The 16,903-nt window shown below is 45.0% G+C and overlaps 10 protein-coding genes and 1 non-coding gene across 11 annotated transcripts; 7 read left to right on the plus strand and 4 right to left on the minus strand.

Annotated features, from left to right (window-relative positions):
- Positions 1-754: 754 nt before the first annotated feature.
- On the plus strand, positions 755-3,292 carry VCUG_00356 (uncharacterized protein). Its single transcript, XM_008075186.1, has one exon. It carries the CDS (start codon positions 767-769, stop codon positions 2,840-2,842), a length of 2,076 nt encoding a protein of 691 aa, XP_008073377.1. The 5' UTR covers positions 755-766; the 3' UTR covers positions 2,843-3,292.
- Positions 2,645-4,711, minus strand: VCUG_00357 (uncharacterized protein). Its single transcript, XM_008075187.1, has one exon. It carries the CDS (start codon positions 3,868-3,870, stop codon positions 3,220-3,222), a length of 651 nt encoding a protein of 216 aa, XP_008073378.1. The 5' UTR covers positions 3,871-4,711; the 3' UTR covers positions 2,645-3,219.
- Positions 4,143-4,565, plus strand: VCUG_00358 (uncharacterized protein; the record flags this gene model as incomplete). The annotated part of the gene is made up of 1 exon (XM_008075188.1): positions 4,143-4,565. The coding sequence occupies one exon, from the start codon at positions 4,143-4,145 to the stop codon at positions 4,563-4,565; it is 423 nt and encodes a 140-aa protein (XP_008073379.1).
- Positions 4,712-4,721: 10 nt separating the features above from the next.
- On the plus strand, positions 4,722-5,988 carry VCUG_00359 (uncharacterized protein). Its single transcript, XM_008075189.1, has one exon. It carries the CDS (start codon positions 4,738-4,740, stop codon positions 5,896-5,898), a length of 1,161 nt encoding a protein of 386 aa, XP_008073380.1. The 5' UTR covers positions 4,722-4,737; the 3' UTR covers positions 5,899-5,988.
- Positions 5,989-6,592: 604 nt separating this feature from the next.
- Positions 6,593-7,660, plus strand: VCUG_00360 (uncharacterized protein; the record flags this gene model as incomplete). The annotated part of the gene is made up of 1 exon (XM_008075190.1): positions 6,593-7,660. One exon carries the CDS (start codon positions 6,593-6,595, stop codon positions 7,658-7,660), a length of 1,068 nt encoding a protein of 355 aa, XP_008073381.1.
- An 819-nt stretch (positions 7,661-8,479) lies between these two features.
- On the minus strand, positions 8,480-9,133 carry VCUG_00361 (uncharacterized protein; the record flags this gene model as incomplete). The annotated part of the gene is made up of 1 exon (XM_008075191.1): positions 8,480-9,133. One exon carries the CDS (start codon positions 9,131-9,133, stop codon positions 8,480-8,482), a length of 654 nt encoding a protein of 217 aa, XP_008073382.1.
- Positions 9,134-9,711: 578 nt separating this feature from the next.
- On the minus strand, positions 9,712-10,629 carry VCUG_00362 (uncharacterized protein; the record flags this gene model as incomplete). The annotated part of the gene is made up of 1 exon (XM_008075192.1): positions 9,712-10,629. One exon carries the CDS (start codon positions 10,627-10,629, stop codon positions 9,712-9,714), a length of 918 nt encoding a protein of 305 aa, XP_008073383.1.
- Positions 10,630-10,936: 307 nt separating this feature from the next.
- On the minus strand, positions 10,937-11,755 carry VCUG_00363 (V-type ATPase, D subunit; the record flags this gene model as incomplete). Its single annotated transcript, XM_008075153.1, has 1 exon — positions 10,937-11,755. The coding sequence occupies one exon, from the start codon at positions 11,753-11,755 to the stop codon at positions 10,937-10,939; it is 819 nt and encodes a 272-aa protein (XP_008073344.1).
- Positions 11,756-11,928: 173 nt separating this feature from the next.
- VCUG_02787 lies at positions 11,929-12,002 on the plus strand. The gene has a single exon. It is a non-coding gene; the product is annotated as a tRNA-Asn (tRNA).
- Positions 12,003-12,154: 152 nt separating this feature from the next.
- Positions 12,155-13,634, plus strand: VCUG_00364 (CAMK/CAMKL/CHK1 protein kinase). Its single transcript, XM_008075154.1, has one exon. It carries the CDS (start codon positions 12,259-12,261, stop codon positions 13,492-13,494), a length of 1,236 nt encoding a protein of 411 aa, XP_008073345.1. The 5' UTR covers positions 12,155-12,258; the 3' UTR covers positions 13,495-13,634.
- Positions 13,635-14,847: 1,213 nt separating this feature from the next.
- Positions 14,848-16,488, plus strand: VCUG_00365 (uncharacterized protein; the record flags this gene model as incomplete). Its single annotated transcript, XM_008075193.1, has 1 exon — positions 14,848-16,488. The coding sequence occupies one exon, from the start codon at positions 14,848-14,850 to the stop codon at positions 16,486-16,488; it is 1,641 nt and encodes a 546-aa protein (XP_008073384.1).
- Positions 16,489-16,903: the final 415 nt, after the last annotated feature.

The following is a 16,903-nucleotide window of genomic DNA, read 5'->3' on the forward strand; positions in this document are numbered from 1 at the left end:
CAATTTGCTATGATTACCGTGAAATGGCAAGATTGTGCTTTTGCACCAACTGCACGTGTCACTCACACTCCCTGTGTGCTGTTCGCTCAGAAAACCAAAGGCTCCATGCCTAAAAGTGAACAACAGCTCATAAACCGTTTCTCCCATCTATCAAACTTAAATAACACGTTCTCCTTGGCTAAGTGCAGCAGCTTACCTGCTAGTTGGGCCAAGTGTCTGCACCTTGGCAATACATCTTAACCAGCAGCGTGTCAAGGTAGTGGCAGCTACACGCCCAGAGTGTTGAACACACCAGAAAAGCAAACAAACGCACCCACGAGAAGGTACGGTTTTCACCGCTTTTCAAAGCGGGAGAGACGTTCCTTCCATCGCCATTCTTTCCGTGCGAAACGGTCGATACCAACTGATTCTTAGGCCATTATCAACCACCGTGCTTGTTCCACCAGCATTCACTTCATAACAACGATTCATGTGAAAACACATCGTGCTGATCTTCTGGTACCGTGTCTGCTGTTAGGTCTTATCATATGTGGGATTGAAATCTGAGACTCGATACTATCGTTTGGCCCCAGCATCACCTGTGGAGTGGTGAATGCTGAAATAAGATGTTCCATGATCAAAACGTCGACACAGCGATAAAAAGGTGTTCTATGGCAGCCTGTGCCATATTCCTGATTTCATTACAAAACAAAACCATCACATCCAATAAAACACTTGTTTTACAAATAAAGGATTTTTAAGCAATTTACCGTGTCTACGATAGTAAATGTACGTTTTATACCACCTGTTAGCCTTCGTGGCGGCAGAAATGATAAAAATTATACCTGTGTGCGATGCAGAGTGCCAGAAAAATATGTTGCTCGCCAAATACTACCCCGCACCAAATACGCTCAGTGATGCGAGTTATTGCGTGCGTGGCGTGGACGTGAGGAACAACAAGAACTGTGTGGTGGGTGTAAGGGGCGTGGTTGCTCAACCTGGCATTGTAAAACCGAGCGAAGTACCGGTCAATCCTCCGCCAGGTGATGTTATTGTTTCCACGTACTACAAGACCGTAACAGTCAATCCTTCGATGGCAACACCAGCTGTCGCCGTTTCAGCAAGCGTAAAGCCAAGTCAAGTCGTTTACCACTCAAAGAACGTTACAAGTTCGGTTCCAGCCGCCAAGATTTTGCCTGAAAAGGCACCACCTGTGATGAGAAATGCCACCGTGCCTGCTGTTGCACCGTCTGTCCCTGTACCAACACCTATACCCGTCGCCAAGAGGCCGGCATCTCCAACAATACCACCCAGAGCCGTGATAGCGAGGCCTAAGATGACGGTCACTCAACCTCCGCTACTAATAGACAGACCCGCTGTGCAAAAAGTTACCGTTTCGCAGCCTCCTATAGTGATTAACAGGCCGGTGGTGCAGACCGTTACGGTGGCGCAACCGCCTGCAACCGTGAGCTCGGTGTGGACCGTTACGGTGGCACAACCGCCTGCAACCGTGAGCTCGGTACAGACCGTTACGGTGGCACAACCGCCTGCAACCGTGAGCTCGGTGCACACCGTCACGGTAACTGTTGCGGCACCACCGCCACCGACACAAACCGTCACCAAGGAAATACGTGTAGAGAGCATGCCAGGAACAACGGCAACTACTGTGAAGCAGCCGGAGGGCAAGAAGCCAACTGTAGAAATTAGCACACCCATCTCGTCCACGGTCAACATCAAGAAGCCGGATGCTAAATCTACGCCCAAGCAAGAGCCCATTCCGGTATACTCCGCCTATCCACCAGATTACTCAAATTATTACGCATATTACGGGTATGCAGACCCGCGTACCTACTATCCTTACGATAACAGGTACGGATACTACGGAAATTACTATCCACCGGTCTACTCCCCCCCGGGCTCACAAGTGAAAGTGAGCAAAGAGAACGAGCGAGTGAACGACAAGGAGGAGATATCGAAGTACAAGATTGTGAAGAGTGTCGACCCTGCACAGGCTAAATCGATAATTAAGGCACAGAATGAGAAAAATCGTGGATCGGGCACAAACAAGGAGAATGGAACGGATAGACCAAACAATGGTAAGAAAAAAACTGCAATGGATGAAAACCACGGTTTGTACGATACTCATGAGCCTTCGCCAGACGTGGATGTGACCGATAACAGTTTGTTGGACCCTTCATATGCGCCGAGGATGTACCAGAAAAACTGGGACTCCGATGACGGAGCTAATGATGCTGCACACACAAATAAAGCAAAGCAAAAGAAGCACAGGAAATCAAAACATCACAAGAATGGCCACAATCACAAGAAAAAGGGCTCACATGGTTCAGAGGACAGTTCACACAGACGAGACAGGAATGCTGTGCCATCAAATATCAATGAGAATCCGTTTGACAAGGAGGATTTCAAATACGTAGCTGACTTCGGAGATGAATACAACGATAATCTGCCCAAAGAGATACACGAAAGGCAACCGCATGTGAATGAACCGCAAAACATAAATAGGTACCTGTACGATCGGATCTACAAAAAGCTGCGGAATAAGGACATATTGGAACGAATAAACCTTGACAACGAGAAGAACAAAGAAAAGAAGCTGAAAAACAAGTACAACAGCATTATATACATAGACGAGCAGGACAAGGTGCTACGGAACAAATTATTTAATGAGTTCATGGGAGAACGAAGCCTTGATCATGAAGCGCCTGTTAGGAGAAATGGTGATGAGATTGAACTGAGTGACAGCTTTAGCGCGGTGTTACCAAACAAAAAATCGAAAACTGGCGAGGATAATAACAGCAGCAGTAGCGACGAGATTATGTTCCTTTCTGATCTGCTCAAGTGATAGTTATTGTCAGCGAGGGGGAGTGCTATCACATAAGTAAATCTAAATAGAAGATATTCGGATAAGCTTGGTTGTTTTCGTGGCGTATCTGGCATTGATACGCAGCGAATTGTTTTACAGCACGAAATACGTTCCACTATTTTTTGTCGAAGTGTGTCCGAGAAGGGGACTGCGTAACGCAGCACGGCTGCAGTGACGCGCAAGCATAACGAGCAGTTTAGGTGGTGTGTACAGAACCGCGCACCAAAACTTATTTTTCTGCACCAGGGAAGGGCAACAGCCCCTGCACCGTATTGTCACGCCCTCTTTGTGCCACAATATGCATGGTTCATAATTATGAGGAGAACTGTCACGTTTTACTTATAAAATCCTGTTGATCAACCGTAGCGTGCAAGCACGCTGTCTCTGAATGCCTTGATGTCCTCCAATGTCCCAATATTATACAGCTCATTTATCTCTTTCTTCTTCGTCTCACTTTTTATGTCTTTGTTCTCCATCAGCTCGTTGAATTTGGTGCTCAACTTCCCTGAGATTGTGTACGCCTTTCCACCGACCGCTTTCTTCGTCTCCACAAACAGCTTTTTGAGGAACTCGGAGTTGGATAAAAGGTCATTCACCTCAACATTTTCTAAAAAACAGGTCATCTGCGCAATTTCTGCCTCTTTGTTCGCTATCATCTTTTTGTACCGCCGAGCCTCGTTCTTGTAAAATTCCTGCTCGTCCTTGAGCTTCATCAGTTCGTCCATCATTGCGTCAATATCGTCCTCAACGACCAGATCGGTTATCTTTCTCTCGTAGGAAAAATCTTTCGGAAACGTGAAAATTTGTTGGAGGCTAAAGTTCTCAAAGATCAAGAAGTTCTTCCTAAACTCAGAAAGCACGTAGCTACAAAGCTGCTTTTTTGAGGTTGCCGAAAGACCTGCGTTGTTGATCGTGTGTGTGATCGTTTCTTCGAGGCTGGAGCACAGCTCCTGCAGGAAACTACAGGGCACAAACCCAAAGAATTCTGTCTCATCCTCAAAATGCATGGGTAAGGGGAGCAGCAAAAAAATAATGGTTAGGTGTTCGCACTGTCCCTCGCAAATTATTCGCTTTCCGTTCTTCACAAGTATCTGAGGGCCTACGCACAACGCAAACGTGTCGTATTGCAATTAGAAAACTCGTTTTGTGGAAATGAGAGAGAACAGGCGTACACAAAACATTTGGAGTTATCAAAGCATATTCGTGCCAATAACTGTAAAATAATTACAAGGTAAACCATCAGTGCACGATTTACGACACGCCCCATTTGTACACCTCAATGCCTATGAAAATATTTAGTCTGCACAGATTCATAGCTACGGTTCACCACAAAGGACTTAAAAATGAAGCAATGCTGCTCACACAGCTTTATAGGTCATTTCTTACTCCTCACGCACGAGCATGTACCGTAGTATTGCCGATGGTGATTTTAACAGGCAACACTTCTTGTTTGAAGTGCTCAACTGTTCCTCATACCGTCAGTCGATCAAAATATTTTAAGGGTCTGACACGTCCTCGTTCTGGTCTACCTCGTCACTGTCAGGGGAGAGAAAGAACGTATTTCTCCACTAACGGTACATCTATCCATCTCCTTGTACAACAACACGACTTGTGCAGTACTGCTATCAATGCACTGACACAAACGATGCGATCGGCACTTTTTTTTCGATTTTCTGGCACATTTGTTAATTTATTTTGTTAATTTATCAAGTATCGCAGTATGAAAGGCATCATTGGCGTGGGCGTCAATGAAACTACCACGGTTGGACCGGTCCATAAAATCGTGCCAAATAGGTCATAAATCACTCCCCAGCCGTTTACAACCGAGTTCAAAAATTAAAAATTTACCGTTCCTCTGAAAAGAGCAGGCAAAAATGGACAATTTGGTAATTTACGCACAGACACCGTTCTATTTGGAAATAACACTTTTGTATGACCTGAGAACGACTTTGGTATCATTCATTCGTACCTACATGGCAATTGTGCCCTGCTTTTTTAGATGGTCAGCAAGCGGTATCCTTGACAAGCTGAAAGTGCTCACAATTCTGATAGCTTTCACGTTTCTACGGTCTTTGAATTGCTCACGCATGTACCATTCTCTGAAGGCGCAGTCTCTTGTACGGCTTTATGTTCTGTTCAATGTGCTGGAGCTTGCCGAGAAGCTGATAGGCACACTGGTGGATGACATTGCCAGGGCAATTGAGGAGAGGATGAAGAGAAAGCGGGAACAAGATCATACGGTTTTGGAGGATGAGAGCGTTTGTCCTGACAAGAGCAGCTTGTGCCCTGGTAGTAATTTGTACAGGAATGAAAATGAGAATGGCGTAACAAACAATGGAGTTGACGGCGTAAACACGGTTCATGGACATGTCAAAGCAAATAAAAGAGAATCAGAGACAGATCAAGAGAGCGGTATAAGCCTTGAAGATCAAGTCGGTGCACCGCCGGGCAATTCGCAATCTTTGATCGCCAATTTTGCGTTGCTGATCGTTCTAGCCGCACTTTTTGTGGTTTCAACAGCGATGCACACACTGATTCTGTACTTTCAGTATCTCATCATTCAGCTTTCGCTCAACTCATCGTCAAGTGTTTTGTACTCGCTGGTCATCTCCAACCAGTTCCTGGAGTTGAAAGGCAATGTGACGAAAAAGGGGGATAAGAAGATGCTTTTCTCTCTGGTGGACCATGACGGAACCAAAAGATTTAATCTGTTGCTATTTCTGATCGTGGCATTCCTTTCTGTGTGCGTAGAGTCTGAGAAACTGACGTTCACCAAGTTTATTCTGCCGATAGTTGTCGTTCTGCTCTTCAAAATCCTTGTGGATTGGATCAAGCACGCGTTTTTTTGCAGGTATAACAATTTAAACCTGAACTTCTATACGGACTATAGAAGGGAGTACTTGAAAGGCACCAATTTTGTGGGCCAGCACATTCTGTTCATGTGGATGCTTTATGAGCTGGCAAGGATGGGATACTTCAGCTTTATTGTTATTTTTCTTGTTTGTGTTCATTTTGTTGGAGTTTTTATCAAATAAATGATATTCGGTACAGAGACTGTTTCATTGGCGGCAGAACGCCTGCACTGCTTCTTATGACACGTAGCACATGCTGTTTGAATGGTGATAGCAGCTTTCCAGGTGATCGATGGATGTTTGCTCGGCGCCAGAAATGGTCGTAGGGATAAAACGGTGAAGCATTGAACAAGAACTACGAGTGGCAACACAAGCACAGAAAAATTGTGTTTTGCTAAAGGTACGTTTACTTATCTCCTCACGCCAACGGCAAATTCAGAAAAAAGGGAAATCCGATGAACAACACAAATTCAGACAATCATATTTGGGTTGCCGTTTGCCCTGTGAGCAACAAACAAATCTTCGTCCTCAGCAAATGTAATGAGCTATGATAGTACTTTTCTGTATTTGACGGCATTCATCCATAGCCATAGCACGATGTAGCCGGTTGAGGTGGCGAAACGTAAAAATTAGCGCGCCTTGTCGCTTATTCTGAATAAACTGTGGTCCTTGGCAGAGGTGTTCACCAGGGTTGTTTTTGGTTGAGAACAGCAACTCACCTTTTCACTGTGAAAAGCGTTCAGACACGTCATTTCCATTTTTTTGCACCATCGTTTTTCTCTTGGAGACGCTAACAAAGGAACATTGTTGCGAAAAAACATGGAGAATCGGCAGGAAACGAAATTTGCACGGGCATCTTTTTTCTGCTAGATTGTATATGAACAGCATCGCGGATGCAATCCCTACGCACGCCTGTCACAGATCAGACACGCTGTGTTTCAGATGCAGAGTTAAGAGAAGAACGCTCTTCAACACGATGCTAAACGATTATCTCTCTTCTTTGGCAGCAAATGCGATCAAAACACTCGAAAATTACAATTTAATACTCAGCACTCGCAAAGATTTTCTGACAAAGAATTTAACAAACGTGCAAATCCTTGAAATTCAAGACATAAACAACAGCTTTCCCTGCCTGGTACACGCTACAGACGAGCACCTGATATCGTGTGCAGAAAAGGACAGCATCGTTTTCTTCCTGACGGTGTGCAATTTAAACCTACGAGGTGTTTCGCTGCACTGGTATTTCATGAGGATGACAAACGATCTATGGTCGATGGAACGGAACACACTCAAGGACTTGTTTATCGAGGGCGACATGTTTATCCTTACCGAGCTGGCCACGTTCTTCAGGCGTGTCCGTTTCAACAAGATATACTGCAAGGGCGCCGTGAGCAAGCAGCTAGGCATGCTGCTGTTGCAGCAAGCAAAGGCAGCTCCGAAGAAAGGAAAGCACCGCATCAACAATCTGCTCATATTCGACCGCACGGTGGACCTGCTCACGCCAACCAACACAAAAATAGATAATTGCATCACAGAGAAGCAGATGATCAGCATTCTGCTCACCAAAAACGACAAGATCAACAAGCTGAACACGCTGCTCAACTTCTACCTCCTGACATCGCTGCTGAAAATTGAGATGCCCATGATCAAGAGGGAGATGGTGTACACGTTTGGTGAAAAAATTGTTATAATCTTCGATATGATTGATAGGATGGTGAGCATCAACCAGGACGGACACATTTATATACCTGATTTGTGTAAGGCTGCGGTGAACAGGGACAGGCAGTTTTACTGCTTTGATGTGGATGAGGGCACCGATGGAGATGGCGAGAACGTGGTGCTGTTCATGGGCGGTGCATGCCAGAAAGAAGTTGACGATCTGAAGGGCTTTACGGTGCTGACAACGAAGCTCATCAACGATGATTTGGTGAAGGAGCTGATATAGGTTGAAAGCTTGGCCGTTCTTGTCACTCCGGGTTACAAGGGGTTAGTACGCCCGGTTGGGCACGGTACAGTAGCGCACTGCACCAGTTGTTCATCTTTGTGTGTTGAAGCACCATTAACTGTGCCGCTCAACCGCTACTTTTACTCTTACGGACGAGCCAGGAGATAAACAGGCGAATTTCTTCAAAAATGGCTCGACAAGGCTTGCAACACGTGTAAACGTAGTGATAAGTGTTTGAAAGAATGGAATACCAAGTAAAACACGTATCTGTGCGACTGCGCATTCATTCAGGATCGATTTTCAAAGTGCAATAAAAGGTGTTCACACTGTACGAATGAAATTCTTGAGTACAAATAGTGGCTTAACACGTTCTATCACCGTGAAAATGTTATAAGCACCAATGACCACATGAATTTAAATCGATTTCGCGTCCGTTCTTCGGCTAAAATCATTGTCCCTTCATGCCGACATCGAAATAGGGCATTCTCAACCATGTTTAAAAGCGTACACTGGTGCATCTCGATGGAGTGTACGAAAAAGTACGGGCCTGCGAAAAATTCTGACCCAGTACGAGCTCTGGTTCTTCATAAGCTCGCATTCATGAGCTGATCACGAGGCAGAAAGGGGGACAGGAGCAAAAATTGGACATCGGAGATGCGCCTGTCCTGCTACTGAAACAGAATATCTGACAGCGCTTCTCCAGCGATGTCATACCTAAAAAATTACCGCAGCGCGATGTTCGAGCGTGTATGCCGGGAAGAGCCCAACAGCACGTTGCATTTTATTCACATAAAAACAATTTATTATTTGCTCTGTTAGTTACAGCTTTTTCAGCTCTTCTGTCACATTTTCCATTTCTTTCTCGCTCTTCTGCGTTCTCTTACCGATACTCTTCATGTTTTCTCTCTGTCTTGTCATCTCCTCCTGTTGTACCTTAGCTTCACCCTTCACGTTCTTCAATGTCCTGTAAATTTGCTCCAACTCTTTGTCTGTCTTTGCCTGACCAGGTATCAAATTCTTGTCTGTCACAATTTCGCTCTCGTCTTTCTTCGGCTTGTCTGCAGCTGCCCGCTCGCTCTTTCGCTTGTGTGCTGCCGGTTCGGGCTCCTTTTTGGATTTGAATATTTTCTTAAATTTGCCAACGAAAGGCAATCTAAAATTAAACATTTTTCCTTCTTCCTTTATCTTGTGCGTGAGATGCTTGCCTTCCTCCACGTTCTTCTCAATATCACGCGCTCCCGTCTCAGCCTTGTCCAACTTTTCGCCCTGGCTGTACAACTCCTTGGTCGTTTTTTGTTGTGTAGCATAGCCACTCTCCAGCTTTTTGCGTGCCCCATGCGCCATCTCGTAGTTCTGTTCCTCAATTTGCTTCGCACGTGCTTCTACCTCTTCGTCAACTGCTGATCGTTTTTCTTTCTTTTTCTGCTTTTGCAAGAATTTCTGGTAATTCTGTGCTGAGTACAGATCCTTCATTCGATGGGCTGCCGAAGAATTTGTTTGGATTTAAAAAAGGAGCAATGCGCACCGCACGAATTGATAGCGATAACAAGAAAATATGAGCACATGCAATGCGCTGTGGAGCGGACATATCTGCGGTTAAATGCGTTAACAGTGGTTTTATGCTTGCACGTTAATTTGCCCTTAATAGACTGCTCTTGATTTGGCATGTGGTGAGTTATCAAGGAGACAAGCACTCATAGCAATACGAGCAGGGGCTTTCGCTTTTCTGTGGGGTAACAGGCGAATACGCGCCTATCCACGTTTTGAACAAAGTCTGGTATACCAAGCCGCTTTTATCGCTGCGTAGGATTAATTGGCATTCAAACGAGGTCCTGTCCACGGTTGGTACTGCACAAGAGTTTTCACGCATGTGTTCCAAAACATTTCGTTTCTACGAGCCATGCAGGCAAAAATGGCAAACTCGCCGTTCGTGTTGTATTTCACACATCCTTTACAAGAAGTATCTGCGGATTCGCCATGGCCATTCCTTTCATGGTAGCTCATAAAAGGAGCGTATCTCACTGTGCGCCACGAATCATATCCAACAGGTGCTACGAATCATCTCTGCGGTACAAATAGTGAAGGCTCTCTCCACACGCAACAACCATTTCCTCGTTATTATCAACGCAAATGCCGTTTAGTCGCTCCTTCACGGCAGCTAACACGCGGTTCTTTCCATTCTCTGCCATCTCGTTCTCTAGTCTATCACTAAACACGACCTTGTCATCCATTGTGAGGTAAAAACGGTCATTGACGGGCTGACAGCCCGTAAAACTGGCAGTCTCTGACTTTACTTCTGAGTATCTCAGGTTGAGCAGATCGTCCATCTTCAGGTCAACGACACGCTCCCTGCTCAGGATGGCAACGCCATCACCGGTCCGTTTTATTTCCTTTATCTCGTTCTGGTTCACGCACAGTGCGGTGCAGCTCCTTCTTCCATCCATGATGTACAGCGAATGGCAGCCTATCACAGTATTTTTGTTAATTATTTTAACATCGTTCACCACTCTGCCAATGTTATACGTGTCTATCGCCGCACTGCTCCTCAAATCGTACAGAATGACGCTGCTCCTGTCACCGACAGCAACCACGTCTCCATCAATGTCTACGCACCGAATGCTGCTGTAACTGCCGTAGAAGCTGCGGAATATGCGCATTGTCACCAGATCATGGCACAGTGCCCGCCTGTCATCGCTCACACTGATCAAAAGGGGATACACATCGGAGAACACCACCGCGTTTACCGTCAGTTTGTGTGTGCGTATTGTTTTGAGGAGAACATCCCGTTTCAGTATTTTTATGGTCGTATCGGTGCTACATGTGGCCATCAAGTCGTTTTTACCGTTCAGAATCACCTTGTTGATCCATCCATCGTGTATCCTCAGTTTCTTCTTGTACGAAAATTTCATGGGGATGCACCGATGAAAGATAAAATTTGCGAGTCGTGTGCACGAACGGTACACGCCCATCGTTTGCAGAAATCAAGCATTGATTCGTGGATACAAAACGCGGCTTGTGAAGAATGCTCTGTGGTTGAAGACAGTCTTCCGTGCTCTATGCATTCGCTATTTGAACGTGTTTAAGGATAGAAAAGCAGGCTCTCCTCTCTGGCACGGTACGTACGTGTGCCATAATTCGTCACAAACACATCCAGAACGAACGTAACGAGGACCTCTCTCCGTGCTGGGAAGAGGGAACAACGATAAAACCACGTGGCTTCGCCAAAGGACACCTTGTGCTTGGCCACGTTCAGCAGCAGAATGTAAACACGTTTAATCAACTCTTCTTCTTAGACTTCTGTATCTTCTTCAATCTGAAGAACTCCTCCCTGTCCTGCTCATCAAGCTCGGCATTTATATAATCTATCGTGTTGTTGATCCGAGGAATCAACATGAAGTCCAGGGCATTCACACGTCTGTTGGTGTTCTTCAACACTTCGTCAAGGATTACAAACGAGTTCTTCAGGGATGCGAGCTCTATCAGCCTGCCAATCACCGTTTTGAACGCATTTCTTGCGCCAAGGTACGCACTGCCCGACTTATCAAGGAACAGCAACGGATTGCTGTTATCCTGCTTGAGCGAATACACGGGCAGAAATACGCCACTCACCTGCTCCATGCTCGATTCAACCGAAATGGGGGATCTTGAACACTCGTACAGAAACATTTTTATGTTTGATCCCAGGAACTCAGCTTTTGCCAGCAGGTAATATGCGTTGTTGATCGCGTTCTTCAGGTTATCCTGTTCTTTGTTCAACTTCTGCTGTATCTCCCTGTGCTTGACCTGGAGCGCTTCGCTCTTTCTCTTCAAAAGTGAGTACCCCTTCTCGGCGCTCTTCAATCGGTTTTTGGTGATTGTTAAATTCATACGTGTGGGAAAGACGGAAAGACGGTTCTGATTGGACATGTGACTGGTGGTACGCGAGGGGTGCCTTTTTATTGGTGCTAACAGAAAATGTTTCAGGACAATAATTGTTTCAGTTCCTACGCTTTTGGTCACTGAAAGTGCTTTATTTATCTCTGTGCACATCAGAGCGCCCAAACAAAGCTTCATTTTTAAGCTAGAATGAGAATCACGGTGTAAAGTACAATGCATTCGCTTAAAATATTGAACGTACCCATGGCTGCACCGCAGGAATGCGTACAGTGCTTGATCAGCAGATGCTGTCACCACACCGTTTCGAAGTAGGATGCTTGCACACGATAGCGCACCCTCATATGGACCGAGCAAACATGAGTTCAAGTATATGAAATACCCGTTCAAATCGAGCCTTCATGGCGCAATCGGTTAGCGCGTTCGGCTGTTAACCGGAAGGTTACCGGTTCGAGTCCGGTTGAAGGCGCATTTTTGCCGGTCATCTTTCGCTGTATTGTGGACGAAGCGCAATTTTTGATGCCAATCGTGTCGTATTCTTCTCATTGTTCGCTTTTACCTTCCTAAAGGGAGATACGCCACGAATACGATGTTCAGTTCTATTATGACTCGTTTCGATCGGTTTTATCGAATGCAATCGCTGTTTTGTTCCTCTTCATGTGCATTTCTCTGCCAATGAAGCCACGTGTCTTGTAATTATACTTTCGTTTTTTGGATAAAAAATTATGACATTCAACCGTTCAATGGACAAATACACACTGGGCAGTATAATTGCACAGGGTACCACGTCCATAGTACGGGAGGCTGTTGATGTTCTTGGCAACAAATACGCAATAAAAATTGTTTCTCGGTCGAACAGAAAGTACAAGGACATAAAGAAGGAGTCAATGATACATCAGCACTTGCAGCACAAGAATGTTGTGGTATTCAAGGAGCTAGTGGTAACAAATGAGTACTTTATGGTTATGGAATGCGCGCCCTACGAGCTCTTTTTATACATAGAACCACGGGTAGGCCTTCCACAGATGCTTGTGCACCTTTTCTTCGTGCAGATGGTATCTGCGATCGAATACATGCATGATAGGGGAATATGCCACAGGGACATCAAGCCTGAAAACATTCTTCTTTCCGACACTGGCAATCTTTTGATCACAGACTTTGGTTCGGCAACACTTTTTAGATATAAAGGCAGCACACGGAAATTGAACACTATGTGTGGATCGCTGCCTTACATTGCACCTGAGGTGCACAGGGGAGCGTATGACGGTGCACTTGTCGATATATGGAGCTGTGGAGTCGTTCTTTTCATCATGGCAACCGGCATGTTGCCGTGGTTGCGGGGTGATCCGGCAGATACCGATCTGATGACCTATGTTCGGCTGAAGTACCACAATTATGAGCCGTTTTCAAGGCTTCCGAAGAACATTCAGCGTGTATTTGAAGGTATGTGCTGTATGAATGAGTCGCAAAGGTATACGCTGGGCACCATCAAGCAATCAGCATTTTACGCGCAAAGGAATGATCTGCTGGGCAGTGATGGACTGTGCACGGACAGCCCAAGATTATTTTCCTACTTCAAAACGAAAAATGAACTGATTCTGCCGTTCACACAGCCCAACCAGCACCTCATTTCGCTCAGCACGACCAAGTTCGTGTGTTCACAGCCAACAAATAGCGAGTCGGTCAGTTTGCGCCGTATTTACCTGTCTGTTGAGGAGGAAAAGATAATGAACCAATTAATTCTCGTGCTAGATCACTTCAACGTGCAGTTCAAAAGAAAAATGTTTGCACTTTTCTTCTCAACGCTTGACACGCACAGAAATGTTTTGAATGGTGAGTTTGTAATCAAGAGGATGAACAACATGTGTGTTATCACCATTAATAGATTTAAGGGGAGCACCTTAGAGTTTAAGGAATTCTGTAACGTAATTTTGGGACATTTGAAAAATAAATTGGTGTGAGTGAGCGGATGAAATACGAGATGCCTTGTTATTATCTCGTAGGCTAATATTGATGGCGGTGATCGGTCCTTACAGACCGGAGAAGCGAGTTGTTTGGCTGATGCTGTGTATGAGGTGATAGGTAAACGATTTTTGTTGCACGGTTTTATTGCGTGAGCGGAACCTTTTTTAGATTTACACGCTACGGTCCTGGCACGGTATTTGGTATCACTGCACGTTACCAAGGCCGCAGAATTATTACACCTGCCAGGTGTTGCACAGGTCAGATGGCAATTCTTTCAAAAATTTGGTTAAGTACGCCTCACAACGAAATGCGTTATTTACCACAAAAAGATGTTTTGATGTGATTATACGAGAACTTTTCATAATTTGAGGAGTTGTTCTTAACCAGACGATGATAGCACGGTAATAGAGTCTTACTTGTACATATTCTGTTTCAATGCTGCTCTACTGGGCTTTTAACCAACCGTATAGAAAGGCTAGTTATTCTGAGAAAGAACGTTTTTCACGATGGGATATGCGGATATAAAGAAGGAATTTGAGTGGCACACCGAACAAAAATGGAGAAGCGGACTGCTATCACGACCTTCAGCCTGATGTGAAGAGCAAATGTAAATTAAAAATAGCGAAGTTTTTACGTAGAAATGGTCTCTGCAGTTGCGAATGTGGTGTGGGGAATAGATGCGGCTTAGCAGTTCAGATCTGAGATGAACCTAGAAACGCACCGGGATGGACCATTACCATGGAATGTTATGCTGCAGCTTAAAATATGGGAACATACGGCAGCAAGTGTACTCAAAGAGAATGATGCAACTGGTTTTGCTTGTTAGGTCAGATGCTCCCAAAAAGCTTCTGTAGCGACAACATTTTTAATTTACCGTGTTCCTGCCCGATCAGAATATGCTCCTCTTATGCACGCTCGCATCGCAGTAAGGTGCACCAATCCTGGACAGCATAATGCATTTTTCCTAGCGATTCTCTGCTCACTTTTATACGCTTAACAATCGGCGTATAATAAAGTATAATTTGAAAAATGATAACAGTTGTATGGTGAAGTTACCACCAAGCACGGGTTGCAGCCGTGCAAGACACCTCCTCAAATAGAGGCACTATCACCTAATTTTTTGTTAGGAGTTGTTTGACACTTCGATGAAGCGTCATTGTTTTACCTTTTCCATCGTAGGAGAGCTCTTTGAAAAGTATTGTTGTGCTGTAAAAATGAATGGCCATTAAATTTGCCACGCTGTGCACAGCACTTCAACTTGCTGTATATTTACCGGCTGGTGACGGAAAGATGGATCTTAGCGCTACGCACCAGAACCGCCTAAATGTCAAAGTGATAGCTTATCGTGAATGTTAAAAAGGGAATTACCACCGATGTGCAGAATGACGACTTCTTATTTGGAATCTTCAGCACCAGCAAACAGCTCCTCCACCGTGTCATACAATAAGACTAGAACACGAGGCAACAAGGCACTCGCCATGTGGAAGGTAAAAGTGTGCGCAGCAATGGCATTCGTCAACTACCTGATAATATACTCGTCAAGAAACCTGCTCAATGGCCTCATCGTGTCGCGCCAAGGGCCAATTACAAAGCTTGTCTCGATAGCATTTTATGTGCAGCCGCTTTCTCTTATATTATCGGTATGGATCCGTAATCTGATCAAAAAGTATTCGATCAGGCAGCTGTTGGATTATGCCCTGCTCATCTTTGCGCTGCACTTCTCAGCCGTAGACTTTCTGCTCGTAAAGTTTCGACATGTGTTGGAGGCCGGCCCGTTTTACATCGAAGATTTTCTCTCCGATGGAAAATCGGAGTACAGGCGGGTAGGTCTGCTTTTCGTGGCGCTTTCAACGGTCACATCTTGCACCATTACCGTGCAGTACACGATGATAGTGATCTTTGAATTTGTGGTGCAGTACGTCCTGATGTTTTCGTTTTTTAACGACTTGTTTTCACAGAAGCAGTTTAACAGCTTTATTTCCATCCTCTGCTTGTGCGATGTTAGTGGCAGCTTTTTCTCCAGTGTTATCTCATCGATATACTCCGGTGTATGCAGTCTGGGCTTGTGCGCGAGAGAAACAGCGCAGACCGTTTTCTTCCTCTTCATGTCCGTACTGTGCATCGTTTTGCTTTACCTCTCCAGAAAAATACAAAAGGCAACGCAGCAGGAACGCGTGATAGAACTAGATGACCGGTTCAAAATCCAGGTTGAAAGCTCAGGTGAAGGCGCTTCGCTTACAACCATGGGTGTGATTGATTGTGTTATGCGTAATTGTTTTATCCGCTCTGTCAGCTTCTTCGTGGTATTTTTCTTCTTTATCAACGAGTTGCTGTACACCTCGCTTGAAACTACGATTTGTGAGATGAAGGCAGGGACTTCGGAAACTCTTTCTGCCTCTGTTACAGGCACTACATGCATTATTCGTGGTGTGTCGTCCTGCGTTATCCTGGTCTTTCTGCTCACTTCGCTGTCTCAATGGTTGGTCATACACAGATGGTCATTTCTCGCTTACACCACGCCTCTGCTGAGCTTCTTTTCGTGTTTCATTATTTTTGGGCTGGACATCATCCGTGCCGGTATGAAAGGAGTGAGCCTGTCGTCCATAAATCACTGCATGTCGTTCATAAACGATGCCAACTATATTTTCTTCAAAGACCACCTCGAGAGTGCCACTCTCGTCATCAACATAGCGGTCTGCATACTTTTAAAGATCGTGAGAGTTGTCGCATTCTTCATGTCCAAGGAGACGCTCACGATGATGATCGACAGAAAGATAAGATCAAGGCTGCGACCGATCTATGACGGCATGTGTCCTCTGATTGGTAAGTCGTTGGCTGCCTTGACCATGATTTTATGTGCTGAGGCAATGAAAGTGTACAATGTGCACACATTTTCGGTCTTTTTGCTGATCATAAGTGTTCTGGTGGTGTGGTACTGGGCAAGAAACGCAAAATATCTTTGTCAAAGATACGAAAATTCGTTTACATGAGCGTTGATGATGAATAAACTTTTTTAACGCTGTTTTGATACCATAAATGTCAAAATGAGCGCAGTTACAAAGCGATATGCTACAACATAGCAGGCATTTTGTTATCATTTATTTCCTCACTGCCGGTTCCTATCTATTCCAGGAATCGCAGGAACAATTAACCGACTAACTCAAAATTTCCAGGTGTGTGGTATTTGAACGGAGTTTTCACGGGTGTCCTAGCGAACAAAAGTACTGTTCTAGTGTTTACGTCGTAGAAGCAGAACTGCAGCTTATCACATACAGCAAAAAAGCAGGAGTACGAGGAAGTTCTCAGCTGAGACGATGCTTTGCGCAGCTCCTCTTGCTGTTTGTTCAGCCCAAACAATCTGATGAACACCAAAACTGCTATACATGAGGCCGGCAACGTGACAAA

Source organism: Vavraia culicis (assembly GCF_000192795.1).
Source record: "Vavraia culicis subsp. floridensis unplaced genomic scaffold supercont1.4, whole genome shotgun sequence".
In the NCBI taxonomy this organism is placed as follows: domain Eukaryota; kingdom Fungi; phylum Microsporidia; family Pleistophoridae; genus Vavraia; species Vavraia culicis.

What these genes read in the sequence shown, in the direction of transcription:
- VCUG_00357 (XM_008075187.1), bottom strand. Translation starts at nt 3,870, where the DNA reads ATGCATTTTGAGGATGAGACAGAATTCTTTGGGTTTGTGCCCTGTAGT.
- VCUG_00364 (XM_008075154.1), top strand. Translation starts at nt 12,259, where the DNA reads ATGACATTCAACCGTTCAATGGACAAATACACACTGGGCAGTATAATT.
- VCUG_00356 (XM_008075186.1), top strand. Translation starts at nt 767, where the DNA reads ATGTACGTTTTATACCACCTGTTAGCCTTCGTGGCGGCAGAAATGATA.
- VCUG_00359 (XM_008075189.1), top strand. Translation starts at nt 4,738, where the DNA reads ATGGACAATTTGGTAATTTACGCACAGACACCGTTCTATTTGGAAATA.